General features: G+C 42.8%; 1 protein-coding gene across 2 annotated transcripts in view; it reads right to left on the bottom strand.

Moving 5' to 3' along the window:
* Nucleotides 1–27: 27 nt before the first annotated feature.
* Nucleotides 28–15,760, bottom strand: part of sertad2b (SERTA domain containing 2b) — a 43,797-nt gene continuing 28,064 nt past the window's right edge. The window contains exons 1-2 of one of the 2 annotated variants that reach the window (XM_063491762.1): nt 14,274–14,377; nt 28–4,179 (exon numbers count right to left, since the gene is read on the bottom strand). In XM_063491762.1, the coding sequence (XP_063347832.1) occupies nt 2,913–4,179; nt 14,274–14,278 (1,272 nt within the window). In that variant the 5' untranslated portion in view covers nt 14,279–14,377 and the 3' untranslated portion in view covers nt 28–2,912. Of the gene's footprint in view, nt 4,180–14,273; nt 14,378–15,760 lie in introns of those variants that run through there. The other variant, XM_063491764.1, reaches the window with a different exon arrangement.

Here is a 15,760-nt window from a genome sequence, read left to right as displayed (position 1 = left end):
ATATACATATATATCTCAATATACATATATATATATATATATATGTATATATTATCTACAGTCCACATTTGGATCCCAATACAGTGATCAGCTGATAGTTTCTCTCTGTGTGTTTGTGTTCTATTGCATAGAAAAAGGCACAGCTCTGAGGTCTGTGTAAAATACAGCCTTTGCAGAGGGACTCAGCCTCGACTGTGGTCAGTCCTTATCTGCGGTTAGAAATTGCCGCACGCTCGGACAGCGCTTAAACCGATTCGGTGACAAACACTGATCGAAAAAGACTCAGAACCTTGAATGTTGTTCATACTATGTACATTACTTTTGGCATCAGAGCATCTGACAGGCTTTGGAGACTTGACATCCGAAGGTTTGAGATGGGCTTTTTGAGTATTGCTGCATGAACTCTTCGCCTTCAACGGGAAAGTGATGAACAAGAGAGTACAAAAGATGTAAAAAGTTGTGGCCGCCACCCCAGAAATCAAAAAAACAAAAAACGATAACAATGCAACAAAACAAACATAAACAAGATAATATAATTACCTATGTATATAAAAAATGGCTTCCACCCCATAGTTCCACACTCGGATACATTCCTATTTGAAGTACATTCCTACCACACATTCTGTACACACATTTACAATCCAAATGTTCACATAAAAAATAAATATATTTACAAAAAAAGGGGAAAAAATCCATACGAATAAATAACTTCATTGACAATTTAAAAAAAGAAAAGAAAAACAAGCACTCCAAAATTTAAATATGGTGAAAGCAACAAGATACGGTCATCTAGAAATGGTATTAGTTGGTGCTGCCATGTGCTCGGCTCACACTCTGCTTCGGTTTAAAATGCCATTCTTTTACAAGCTAGCTGAAATCAAATGTACCCTGGGAAGCTGATGATCTTCCACTGGAACACAATGTTCTCGAACAATACCGCGAGACCACCGCAAAGCTGTGCTGGCAAACACACAAGGGTTCAGGGGTTCTTATGGTGACTTGCTGAAAAACACTTCCATATCAAATTAGCCACCGGTGGCATTCCCCGGCCCTCTGGATCATTGCAGTGTCCAGAAACGCTTCTTTCATGCTGCTTCTCTCTCTGAATAGCTAGACAGATGCTGAAGATATGTATGATGAGAAAATACAGCACACAGCAGCTACAATGGTGGTTAACACTAAAGCTGCACTCTCTAGTGCCCCTTCTATACTTTCACTAGATGATTCTGTGTAATATGTACCTTGCAGTGATAAACCCACAGACAACTGTTACTCAGAATCACTTAACTGCCAGTTTTGTGTTTTAGTGCCATAAATATTCAATAGTGACCTCTGCTGGGTGGGGGTTGGAAGTGTTTTGAAACAACACTTTGCATGGTTGCAGTATCAGGTTAACACTGTGGTTTGGGTTTCCTACTTCAGTGGAAACCCGCATTCTTATTATTTACGAGTCAGATTTAGACCTCCTGGCCCGTGAGCTTTTTGAGGCAATCTCAAAATTGTCCTACAGAACTGTGAGATTTTGCACTTTAGGGCTTCTATTCTAAGCACAAGTAAACATACTCAGGGTGTGTGTAATACTGTATGTCCTGCTACAATTTGCCAGTCACCTGTGTTGCTAAATGAGAGGGAACTAAACCTCACGCAAAAAATAGTAGTCCTACTAAACGCCCACATTTTTCTTGTGTAATTCCAAGAGTTGCAGTGGTACCACAGTGAATTTCCCTGCAATGGGGTAACAGCTGTTTTGTTTTCAGGCCTGCGCAGCTAAATTAAACATGCGTGTAGTGGGCCCTAAGCCTCTGCTTAGGCTGCACTTTTCACATCATCTACATCCGACTGGGAGCCATGAGTCGGTGCTGCTGCTGCTGTTGCTGTCGCTTCCAATGTAAACACGCCGAGCTTTCCCCTGTGGGTGTAGCTCATTTGAATTCTGCTGCAAGTGAATCATGATAACCAGCTCATATGACCAAACTCATGTAAAACAGCATCCAGCACAGTTATATGTGCTTGCTGATAAGGAGAAGGAAGAAAAAAACAAAAAACGAAGGTCCTGCACTGAATTCATAGACATGATGTGTACAAAAAGAGTTTACCAAAACATCGGCGAGGCGTCGCAGAGCCACTCCCAAACTGTAATCGTATAGCCAAGCTAATATGTCATCTAGCACACTGGTAAAACTACATATTCCTTTTTATGCTTGCTTTACAAATAAAACATAGCATCTGTAATAAGATAGAGATTAAATAATTACTATTTGATCATGAGAAATTACCTTACTTAACGATAGTTTCAATACAATAAATTAAACAAAAAACATTAAGGAGTGACCTCTCTAGGCTGTTAAAACGAAAAAAAAATACTGTAAAAACAGGAATTGAATAAGTGGTCATTTTGAAAGGCACTCATCTGCTAAAAGCCATAATTACAGTGTGTGTGTGTGTGTCTCATGTTTATGCTTGTATTTCTTTACCTGTGAGGAGTAAGTGTCCCCACAAGGGTAGATAGAGTTGTCCACAACAAGGACAATTTCATTGCTTCTATTTACAGTTACTCCTTAGGGTTAAGGCTTAGATTAAAGTTAAAGATTACAAAGAGGATTAGGTTTAGGGAATGAAGGAAGTGAAAGGAGGTCCTCACAAGTATAGAAATACAATTATATGTGTTTGTTTCCCGGTTACTTCTTTTCCATATTTGGAAAGGCGAGGACAGTGCATGCACAGTGTTGTGTAGTAGTAGTAGTTGTCATAGTAGTACTAACTGACATCACCATCGATGTTTACAATTACCGACTTTTGAAGAGAGTTTTAAAAAAAAACAATGTAAAAACAACAACCAGGAAAAAAAATCGATCCCACGTTTTCATTCCAGTCTGATTAAACTGTTTCTCATGGGGGGGGGCATCCTTGAGTCAGGAGCCCACCAACACCTCCATGATGTGGTCCAGTTCTGTCAGATCAATTTTGAAAGGCTGATTGGCTGAAACCTGGGGGGCGGGGCCGCTGTACGGTGCCCCCAGCGATTTGAGTAGGTCATCCGCCGTCACCACTGGCGACACTTTGGCGAGGCCGCCGGTGCTTGCTGTCCCACCCCCTGCTCCCCCTGCTGTCGTGCAAGGGTCAAAGTCATACATGGATGTGTCAATGTCGGCGAACAGGACATCATCCAATGCCAAGTCTGAGAGAAAGGGCGAGGGCGAGGAAGAGGACGGGGGACAAGAAGGAGAGGAGGAAACGTCTACCAGGCCACCTGGGGGCACTGCAGGGAGAGTGTCCATTGGCCGGAGCTCAGCACAGCGGCCTTCCACTAGGAAAACGGCAGCTGCCTCTGGTTTAGCACCCGTAGTCCTGCAGTCTCTGGGTGAGCCGGTGGGTGTAGACAGGAGGGGTTGGGTGGTTGGTGTGGGAGCTGGGGAGGTAGTCATGGTCGTAGTATTAGCTGCTGCTGTCCTTGTTATGGCTGTAGGAGGACCCAACTCCATGTCACTCAGAGAGGAGGAAAAGACAGGCACAGGGACAGAGGGGGGCGCCTGGCTCAGAGGTGCTGAAATGGGAGGCTGCACTGGGGGTGGTGACAGCGGGGGGGTGGGTGGAGATACCGCGCAAAAGGCTGAATCTCCACCATCCTCCTCCAGTAAAGAGGCAGGAGTGAGGCAGGCCTCCAAAGGGGCGGGACAGGCCTCCGGACGGCCGGGGCAGGCCTGGGATACCTGGCAGTTGGGAGGCACCATTGGGTGGGGTGAAGGCGGAGGAGCAATCGCTGGCATCAGCAGTGCAGAAGGCTGGGATACCTGTGTGCTCGTTGCCGCTGACAGAACGCCAAAAGACGGCGGCGCCTCACGGAAGCCTTCGTCCATGGGGTCGTCGGGTGGCGGCGAGGGCGGAAGGAGAAGTGGCCGCAGGGAGCCCTCTTGCTTGAGTTCGTCCTGGATGCGGCGGAGCATGTTGTTGATGAGGACGCGACGCTCCAGGCTGGGTTCTCCCAGCGGCCGTTGACTGTACAGCTTCATCAGAGAGATGTTAAAGATGGTCTGCCGCTGCAAGGTGTACGACACCTTCGAAAGACCTTCTGGAGTGACGCCTAGCCCCCCTCCCGCCACCGGCGCCTCCAGCGTTTTGCCTTCCAGCCCCTCTTCATCCTCGTCCAGCTTTCGCTTCGCACCTTTACCGAACATATATCTGAAAAACAAATAAGCAGAGACAGAGGAGAGATTATTGAAGACGCACATAGCTTTGCTAACATTAGGGTTTAGCTGTCTTATCACTGGATGTTACTGACATCACACAAAACTGAGAGTAGAAAAAAATGTCTGTTTAGAGTTTAGACTTTGCCCATTTTAATGTAATGATCCAGCACTGTGACAGCATACATGACTGAAAAACAGGGAAAGCATAATAGGTCCACTTTATAAGCAACTGTGGTTTGGCCTACTCAACAATCACTGATTACACTGACCAGACACAAGTGTCAATTCCCTTTTCAGGTTATTGAACTTTTGTGACTATTCAACTTTTTTAAAAAAAAGTCATTAATAAACTATCATTCCTTAATAAATAGCTAGTTTTTCACAGTCCTAGTTACTTCCTCTCACTAGTGGACGTTTCCCTGACCAAATCCTGCTCTGTAAATAGAGTCTTTCTAAATTACTGAAACTTCATGTTCTGGTTTGTTCCCTTCCCACAATACACCTCAAAACAACTCTGATATTCTAAAAAAAAAAAAAAAAGAAAATTCTCATCTTGCAATTGAGGGATATATTCCTATGGTGAGTAAAATCCAGCATCCCAACTGGATTACAGTATAAAATGATCATCAAACCCAACCTCATCTCACTAAAACACTGACATACTCCACAGTGAAGTTTTCAGACTGAAGCATAGCAGCTTAACTGGCGTGATTCAAGAAGCTGCTTAAACACAACGAGCTTACTGTGACAGGGGATTTAAAAAAAAAAAAAACATATATTGAAACCATAAGCAGCTGCAGTGGGAGCCTCACCACTGCACACTAAAGCCCAGCACACACACACACACACACACACACACACACACACACACACACACACACAAGAAGTTATGTAATAGCAGCGCTCCCTGCTGTACCACAGGATCAGAGGCCAGATTTAAAGCCCACCCCCTCCACTCTCCCTCCTTGTGCCACATTAGAATAGCACACCGAGTTACTAAGTAGGAGGTGGTGGGGGGACAGTAGGAGAAAAACGGCTGAGAGAGATTATTGCACGAAATTCCCTGAATAAACATTAACTTTAAGAGATACATGTATCTACTGAATTGTTTCTGTGCTGCAAAAAAGAAAGAAAGAAAGAAAGAAAGAAAGAAAGAAAGAAAGAAAGAAAGGCATTGCTGCAGTATGTTTGACTTTAATCCAGGCTGACAGGCTCATGCAGCCAGTCGCTGTCTACACACATACACACTGCGCATGCGTCTCCTCATTCCTCACACACACACACACACACACACACACACACACACACACACACACACACACACACACACACACACACACACACACACACAGGAAGCAGGAGCTGCAGGCCCAGTCACCACGACTGGTTGGTTGCCATGACAAACAGAGTCAGCTGGGAATTCACCCAAAGAGATGACAAAGAACGGGAGGGAAGGTGGGGGGTGTGGGTGGGGGTGGGGGGGATAGGTGGTGGTGTTGGTGGAGAAGGGGAGGGGGATGGGGGCGGGGCAGGAAGGAAGAGGAGGAAGACAAGGAGGAGGAGGGGGAAAAGTGAGAAGAGGAAGTAGAAGAGGAGGTGAGACTGCTCTGGTAAGGTGGGAGGGAAATGAGCAACATTTTCTCCTCCCTCTAGCAAATGACTGCTGCTCAGTTGCTTTTGGGCCAGGCACTGAACCCCCAGTTGCATCATTATTGAGACCTTACAGATCTGTTGGTTCAGACTGTTGGGTGAACATACACAGGTTGTTGGTAACATTTCGCTGTTGTTACAGGATGTTAGGCTACATGCTATTGCTATTTACTGTGGTTATTTATTGTGGTTTAACCTGTTAAAAGTCTTAGTCTGACGACTACCATTTTCATATATATCTGGTTTTAAATAATTGCGGCTATGCACCCACCAAAGACAAAAACATAAAGAAAATTCTGTATCAAGCCTTGTAATCATAACTTCCCTACTTCTTTTTTTAGTATGGAGTGACTGCTGTGTGAAATTTGTTATAAATCCATTCAACTGGAGGGAAAAAAAGATGCACATTACAAAGCTTTATTAAATTGGACTCAACTGCAGTAAATAAGTTGATTCATCATTAATTAACTAAGTTGGTCCAACTCAAGTGCTTTAAGTTGGAATAACAAAATTGTATAATACGAAAATACAGCAATTTAATCACATTAAAATCCTTTCCCTAATTGTTTCATGTTCATTCAATTTTTTTTTGAGTGCACGTATGAAAACTATGAATGGCTTCTCTAAGTACCATTTTCTCCACCTATAAACGATATCACATCTCCTCCATTCTTGTGACAGCCAGTTCTTCAAGTGTGGAGAATCAGAAGTATTAACATTTTATTTTGTATGAACTAGTCCTGGCTTATTCACTTATTCTCATCATCCACGGACTGTTCCCCTCAAAAGCAAGACATTTCAAAACTGTAGGATTGTCTTTATTATTAAATTATAGTTTGTATATCATATATGTGGACAAAAATCTGAAAAACAGCAAAGAAAACAAATTACATTTTTAGTTTTGTTTTAGTTTTAGACTTCTTTGTTATATATGTCATAGTGACCTTGATAATAAAACAAAAACAAAAGCTGTTCACAAAAAAAATTAAATGAGGACTTTTCTTGATCATGTTACGAAAAATAACATTGCTATTTAAAAATCCTGTGAGCTGTGGAGGACACACTGGATTAACGGCTGGGCTGGTTGCTATAGTTTAGACAGCCATCATCAGATGAAAGAGAGCCCACTAAGCACCCCACTGCTTCAGGCCCAGGTGAAAAAGAGTCCAGAAGTAGCCAGCCTTGGAGGAAAAGCTTGCTCTATCTATCTGCATGGCACACTTTTCAGCAGTCTGAGTTTGGGCAGATGCTTCATTAGCTTCATGATGTGCATCAGGTGTTCTCAAGTAGTCTCTTAAACTCTGTCTGAATTTTGTTAAATTATAATTATCCTCAAGATGTTAGGCTAAGCCTTGCTTGCTCTGTGCTGATAGAGAGAGGACCTCTAAGATTTCATCCGCTAGTTTGTGGTGTCTCAACTTAAGCATTTTCACTGTTGCCATTTTTTTGAAACCGTGATGATTGAGTGTTAGGGTTGAAATGAAAATATAATGGATTGCATTTATATAGCGCTTTTCTAGGCACCCAAAGCGCTTTACAATGCCACTATTCATTCACGCTCACATTCACACACTGGTGGAGGCAAGCTACAGTTGTAGCCACAGCTACCCTGGGGCAGACTGACAGAAGCGAGGCTGCCATATCGCACCATCGGCCCCTGTGGCCAACACCAGTAGGCAGTAGGGTAAAGTGTCTTGCCCAAGGACACAACAACCAGGACAGAGAGAGCAGGGGGATCGAACTGGCAATCTTCCGGTTACAGATGAGCTTCCCAATCCCCTGAGCCATGGTCGCCCCGTGGCCCATGTGTATAGCTTTCATTTATGCAATGGTAAATCATAACCTGCTTTTTATTTTTTACTTTATAACTCTAAATAGAACAATTATTTACAAAATGAGTATCTTGAAACTAAAGAATTAGACAAACCTATCAGGAAAGAGTCTACTGAGGTCACAGATGAAGAGAGCAGTTGGGCCAGTTTTCCACAGACTTATTCAACAAAACTCTTTGAAACCAGAGGAGTTGCCCCCTGCTGGCCAATAGAAAGAATGCAGGATTAATGCACCACAGCATTGTCTTCACCTTTCAGTCCCAGAAGCTACATGAATCTTTTCTAAACAGTCTTTGTGTGTCAACACTAATCCACAAAGAAATAGTTTGAAAAATCAACACATTTTTTAAACTATGTGTTTCTTTACTGCAATAAAGAAATTGTTGGGAGTTCATTCAAAAATGAATGACTGATTTTTAACATTTGTGTGTGTGTGAATTTAAAAAAGCAGCCTCTCCACTCACTGCAGCTGCTTGTGGATCTTCCAGGGAAATGGCGAATCAGAGAGTGTCAGAGAGAGACAGAAACAGAGAATCAAAGAGAGAGCAACAGAGATAGTTTCAAAGCATTTTGCGGGTGTGTGATTGAGAGCTGAAGCAGCTGCGCATGTCTGACTCACTGAGTCATGGTGGGGTGTTTAGACTCACACACACACACACATTCGCACACACTGAGTGCAGGGCTGACATACCAGAGGTGCCCCACCCCTTACATTCCACTTCATTATCCTCCTCTTCCCTTTCCTTCTACTCCACATCTTCTTCGCACACTTTCTGGAATTTTACTTCTTCTCAATCGTTCTTTTTCATCCGCCCTTCAGCATTTACATCACACCCTCCACCTCCCCGTTCCGCCGGCTGTCAAAGTTCACAGGCCCAGCACCATCCTACTCTCTATGAGCCATGTCTAGATATGACCGCACGAGGGGAAGAAAAACAGGTCATAAATGAGTCGACGTGATAAAGCACAGCCGTGGAGGAGTGCTACGCTCTAAAATGGAGCCGCGATCTTTATTCAAGGTCATTGTGACGACGTGAATCACTGTTAGCTGTCTTGCAAAGTAAGGTATTAAAACTACCTTTTTTGAGGTAAACATAGTAAAAGGTATATTCAGACCTTCAAAGCAAAGAAGCTTTGAGTAGAAATACAACAAGCTGCAGTTCTGAAGGTCAAAAATAGAACAAATTTTCCCCTGATACTCACTACATTACATTTGATACAGAGTTGCAAAACAAAATCAGCAGTTACAGAAGTAACAATACTCTGTAAAAGGTTACAACCATCATCATATCAGAGGCAGACGATACAAAGTAGACAAAACTTTACTCAAAGTCCAATATCTAAGTATTACTTGAATCTAGGCAAACAAAAACTGTTTATTTATTGCGTTTAATCCTTTTCTCCTTGCCTTTGCAAAACATACCAAACAAATGCAAATTACTACATAAACAATTACTTCTATCAGAGTCATCAGATCCATGAGAAAAACATTTGTCAAAAGAAGCATTTCTTTGGTTTTGCCTGCAGCGTAAAATATCACCAAATATCCTGATACAAAACCAAGAGCTAACCACACACTGGGCTGGCCCCCTGAATGTCTTTGGGCTCGTCTACTTCATAAAGGAAGGATTTACTGCAACTGATAGAACCACACTACAATCAAATAGCACCTTAACGTGAAATTTACAATCTGGTAGGTGCTTGCAGCTAAGCCTGTGATAAAGATATGATTACATTAAAAGCTGACAAAGCTTTCAGAAAAGTGGCCTTTCTAGTAAAACAATCACATGAAGCGAAGAGGAAAAGATGACTGATAAGAAGGGATGACTTTGCATGAACAAATAAAGAGCACGGTGTGAATCGAATCCCAAAATAACAGTAAAGGACCATGTAGAGCTTTTTTTACATGCAGAGGTGAGCTCTGCTGTGTGGAAGTGCATGTTAGCCTGTAAACGCACAGACATGCGGGCTGTGCATGTTACTCCGAGAGCTGACTGTAGTGAGTGTGTGTTGTGCAGTAGTGCAGTGCTAGTGGATGGACTCTGCAGTGATATTATGATCCTGTAACCGGATACGCTGGTTTCCATGCCTCAGCTGCGCATCCACCCCTCCCACCCCCTCACCTCCACATCGGGCTATTTCAGGTTCTCTAGATGCACAAAGTGCAAACACTCCACTACACTGCTGCAGGTCGAGCAAGAAAGCAGTCAAAGTTGGACGCATGTTCGACAGCAGTCTGCAGGCATGACTGCGCCATCCCGTTCTTCCTCACTGTAATGCACCCAGCTCTGCACATGAGGACGACGCTGTCCAACTCACTCCTCTCTGTCTCCCTCTTTTTTCCTCTCTCACTCACACACAAACACACACACACACACACACACACACACAATGCAGTACTAGTAAACACATTCCAGACAAAACCCAGAGGAAGAGATGGTGTAGTTCTGGCCTGACCAGACTGACTACGCTCACCAGCTTCTACACTTCCACACGCAACTTAAGATACAATTACACTATGACGATACAAGCTACTACTGCTGATACTGCTCCTGCTCTGTCTACTACTGTAAGAATACCGGTTTTCTGACATATTTGAGTGCTTGCACACATGCGCTGAGGCGTGCCCCAATTACTCATAAGCATCGACAATCATTGAAAATCCTTATCAACGCCTTGCTGCCTTTTCTTCTCCCTTAAATGTTCTCTTTTTCATTGACCTCTAATAAAAGAAGAAAACACATGTATGTCATTCCCCAAAAGACTTTTCATTAAGCAAGTCAAGGTTCACCTTGCAAATGTGGTTTAAAAAGAAGATGTGGAGAAGGTGAAAAAAGGTTGATTACAGAAGCGAAGGCCATTCCATTTGTGATTTCACCTCCAGCAAATTCAAGTGCAATTGTGCAGTGTAATTTTATCATAATATTTTGAATAAGAGGTCAGTTGTGGCCCAACAAATTGGCAAATTATCTAACAATAAGCTGAAATTCCATTTATACAAGACATCCTTAATCTGGAAAACACTTTTATTTTCAAATCCCTGGGAAAAAAATGTTCCTGAGCGCTTCTGTGGAACAACAAGGAGGGAGGACAGATGGTAGTAGAGCGTCCAAAGCAAAATAAATAAGCCAATCATACTGCTGGAAACAATGTCCATCTGTGTGTGTGCGTGCGTGTATCTGTGTGTCTCATAGTGATCATAAACACTCACATGACAGAGGTCAGCTGGGTATCAGACAGGAATTCACTACGATCTCTTACATAATGACGGACATGGTTACAAAACACTGCAGCTCCAACTGGACAACACGCAACATCCCATTAATAAAGAAGCACCGGTGTGTGTGCGCATGTGTGTGTGAGAGAGTACTGGCACGGCAAGCACAGGTTGCATTTTAACCCTTTTTGTGAAGTGATGCTAAAATAAAAAGTCTTGAGGACCTCGCTGACGCCGCAAATACTTCATTTCTGGGCTTTAAATGCATCAGAATTCATTTTTCAGATTCATGTTTAACTACATGAATCAAAGTCACACATTAACAGTGTTTGAAAAGTCTAAAGTTACTTAGGAGATTTTTCACATGCTCTAGTTCGGATCACCAACATTACTCGCAGTGTTAAGGAAAAAGAACAGTGAAAAAGAAGTCCAAAGTTCAGGGACAAAGCAACAGAGTCACTTTCTTTAAAGCCCTTTTTCCCCCCTGGACTCATGATAAAGCTATATTCAGTAGCCTGTTTATTAGACACACGTAGCTGGTCGTATTTAGTTGAAGTTTGGATTAGATTATAATATGAGGTGCGAAAAATAGAACAGGTAGCACATAAAACCTTGTTATTAATGTAGGTGTAACTAGCAACTAAGAATATATTAAAGCTTACATCCACAGGAGCGTTTAAAGCATGTTTTGTGTCTCAATCCAGGTGATTTTCCTTTTTATGGGAAACCAAAACTTCTTCAACAGGTGCCAAAACTTTTTATATTAATAAAAAAAAAACCCATGCATTCACAGTTTTTCCCAGAAAAAAAGGGATCCAGCCTCCTTGTTTCCTTCCCTAATTTCTGCACATAGCTGAACTGATATGACGCATTTCAGAGGGGCTTTGCCACTCAGGGCCCCCCAGTCAGTACACTGGACCCTATGTCAATCATAAAAGACAGCCATGTCAGGTGCCTTTTTTATATAACATCATAACGTTGCTCACTTCTGTTAAAGGGACAGTTCACCATTTTCCACTTCCTAAAGAACTATGCAGTAGCACAGAATGAACAAGCACAAAAAGTGAGCGTGTTTCTCAAATTTCTGGTCATTTTTTATATTCACGCACAAACTGACTCTCTCTGTCTCTCTCTCTCTCTCTCTCTCACACACACACACACACACACACACACACACACACACACACACACACAGACGCACACTTAAGTCTATAAATAAATGGCAGAAGAAGAGAGCAGATTTAGGTCAGCAGACATGTCTACATGCTGTTGAGCGCTCCACTCTCTCCGCTGAGCCACCGAGGGAGAAAACAGCTTGACACTTCCAGTGACAAAGCCTCTGAAGCTGCAGAAATCTACAGCGTTGACATGTCTGGTCATCGGGTGTGAAGTAGTACCCACCTTATTACTGCAGTATGTGCCTTATTACTGCAGCACGCGCCACATCATGGCAAGAATCTGCCTTTTTACCACAGTGCCCACCTTGTTACAGCAGCACCAGCTTCAGTACTGCGAGTGTCATCGTTTCAACTGCAGACAGCACCCGTATTACTTGAATATAATCCTCATCAGCACAAACCAAGCCTTGCAACTGCACCGCTCACACATGCTAAAGGTATACAGCTCACCTACATTAACCACCCCTCATGCATCAAACTCTGTTATTATCAGGTCTTACAGATTCAAAATAAAAGCCTGCAGCTGTCATGTCTTCTGCAACATCCAGGCTCTCTGAGCTTTAATGTTTTCCTCCCAGCTCGATGCTGATGCATTTGTTCTGGAGATGGCAGCATGAGCTGAACGAGCTGCCTGGGTGCAAAAATAAAATCAGGATTGTTTTTTCCGCAACTGGAAATGCTCCAGTAAACCAAATAGTACAATTTGGAAATATTAAATGGACTCTAGACCCTACCTGGCATTTGGGGACCTCCTGAGGACTTCCCCATTCAGTAAAAACTAGGCTTTCCTCTCTCCCCCTGTGTGGTTTTCTGCTCATTTACAGTTGTATAACTCTGCAGCACATCTGCTGACTGTCTGTGGTCTGATGCTAAGTCTATGTTGTGGGTACTCGTGAGCGCAAAGTAAGTACCTCTGACATGGCTGATGCACAGCTTGCAGGTCACAACCAAAAAGTCAGGAGCTGCTGTCATTAGGGGAGTTCTCGTATGTGTTGTGGTGCTTGTTACGAAAGTTAGAGGCCCCTCAACTTTACCACAACAGCTACACTTACTTAGGTTTAAGAAACACAGTTCACTGCTTCACTGGTGTCCAACACTACGTCTCACAAAGGTAGCCAATAGCAGGATATCGTAGCGGGGGGCTCACAAGATAGTCCAGAATGAGTGGGAGCCCTATGGAGCTGAAACTTTGTTTTGTTTCCAGGTTTTGATTTCACCAAAAAGCGTTTCTGGGAGTGTTAAGACATGTCACAGTACCAAGAGCCACTCTACGATTTTCACTTAAGACACGAACCAGCAACCACAACCAGCTGCTGCTTAGACATAGGTCAATTTCTTTACAGTTCTACATGTCTAGCCATTGTTTATCATTTCATAAATCCTTTAATGGATCAATCAGCATGGAATAGAAGAATGCTAGTAGCTTCCTATTAGGAAAGCCAAAAGGACTTAAGTGTCTTTTTGTCCAAATTAAAATGCGTCCTTTTCGTTAAGAAGCCAGTGTAATTAATTATTTTATTTAAATAATTTATTCAAGTAGCTCTCCTCAGCGCCCTCTGCTGAACGTTGCCGAACTGCAGCCATTTTTTGTACGACGGGATTACGAGGAAGTGGAAGAGTGGCGTGTGTGTATATATATAAACACATTATAAAATAAATACCATTGAAATATACTCAAACATCAAACCTGACTTTTATGTCTTGTTGTTGTCAACTCACTTCTACTAAGTTGACTTTACATGTTTGTTTGATTGCCATTTAAACGTAAGTGTGTTGACACCGACTTGTGTCATTTTTTACAGCCAAATGTTCAAATTAACTGTAGATAAACAGTAGTCAAAGATAACCTGTTTATTTATTTCACGTTTTTCTTCAGTTAAAGCCTTCAGTGTATTTTGAGGACTGAAAAGTTTATCGGACAGACCAACTCAGAAGTGGCGGCTGCTGGCTCGACTCTGTCAGCTGGACTGAGTTTGTATAACAGAGAGAACGACGGTCCGTGGAAGTACAGAGGGAACTGGTAATTGCAAATATTAATAGTGAAACTTTTTTCAACAAGACTCAGCTACCCCGCAGCAGCCCTGAAACACTAGCCGTCACCGTTTCTATTATTCATTACCAATAAATTACACAGTCACGCCGAAATTTAACATACTTGTTCGGCGTGTTTTTTGCTTTGCTTTTTAAAATGTGAGAAACGACGTCTTACCGCATCCAGGTCCGCCGGGTGTTTAGAGAGTAACATGGAGGGTATTTAAACAGTCCCGTCGCCTACAGAAAACCAGTCCGTCCGAGCTCCCGGAGACTCTGTCACACAATGGCGCTGATAGGAGGAGAAAACTGCCTCCGCTTACAGGAACGCTGCTGCCTTCAAGAGCTGCCGGACCCGCTCGCGAGGTGAAAAGCACGTGCGCTAATGTCCCGCACTTTAGTGTCATTTGCCGAAAAAAAACGAGTTTGTTAGGGTTATGTGGCACACATCAAAATCTACTATCGGATACTTAAGAGGGCTGATATATTTTCTTTTTAAAAGTTTCACTTTGACGGATCGACAAAATGTGTAGTAAGAATATACAGCCCTTAACAAATACGCTTTCTTTCCTTGTTAGATGGAATTGAGTTTCTGGAAGTGGCTTTCCATTGAGCATCAGTTACACTCCCGATGCCACTTTAATTTAACAACTGCATAATTACCGTTATGCTAGAATCCATTTTTGTCATGTTTCATATATTTACGAGGAACACTTGAACGCCACAAGAGAAGCTGAAACCGAACAGCTGCCCCGAAAGGCAGCGTCGTCAACTTTGCCCCGCCCACCCTTCCACCCACACACTCACTCGCTCTCTCACACACACACACAATGTCTTAACGCTGTGCCTTCTCTCTCCCACTCAGTGTAAGACTAGTTAATTAAACATTAATAACATTAGAAACGAAATTGATGCATTGTCAAGGCTTCTTATATATAAGCAATTTTATACTCGTTTCAGATTTTTTTCGCTATTTCATATTGTCGAATGCATTAAAAAGATGAAATTCATTCATTTATTCCTTGATTAATACAACAGTAGTCAGTGGTGACGGAAATGAAGAGTGCACGGCCGGTGCCTTTTGGCTGGTTACTGACATCCATCCTACTCTGCAGCAGATGGCAGGGTGATGTCCGGTAAACTCAAACAAAACCCGGCAGTCTGCTCCGTGCAGACAAAAACACCAGTTCACCGGCGCATCCTGAGGCACAAAATGGGCACACAGACCGTTTGTGGCCCCGATGCCCTCTGTTGCACGCTGCCCAGTTGTGCCCTAATATAGCCTCATAACACTTTTTTTTTAAGACAGGCGGCATGTTCCTAGGGCAGCCTTTAATCAACTTGTTGTATTTCCATCTACTGGACCTCAGTGTTTCCAGATACCAACTGTCAGTTTCTGAGGTTTTAAAGGTGGCAAAAACAGGAATTAGACCTTTAAGGTACACTGCTCACACCAGGAAGTACACAATAAAAGTCACCTGTGCATCTTTTCAAGATATTTGGTTTAGAAACTTTGGTGATGACAATGTAAGCTATGCTACAGGTCAATTATAACAAGCAGCAAAGAGGCTGTAAATATAGGTGGACACAAATTACAGTGTCACTCATTGTTTAGTAAAGTCCCGTCCCGTAAGTTTATGCTCGGCATTTTGGCTATCAGGTTTT

Source organism: Pelmatolapia mariae, linkage group LG13, assembly GCF_036321145.2.
Source record: "Pelmatolapia mariae isolate MD_Pm_ZW linkage group LG13, Pm_UMD_F_2, whole genome shotgun sequence".
NCBI classification, from domain to species: Eukaryota; Metazoa; Chordata; class Actinopteri; order Cichliformes; family Cichlidae; genus Pelmatolapia; species Pelmatolapia mariae.
Note: the sequence above shows the minus strand (reverse complement) of the source record. Positions and strands in the feature narration are given on the sequence as shown.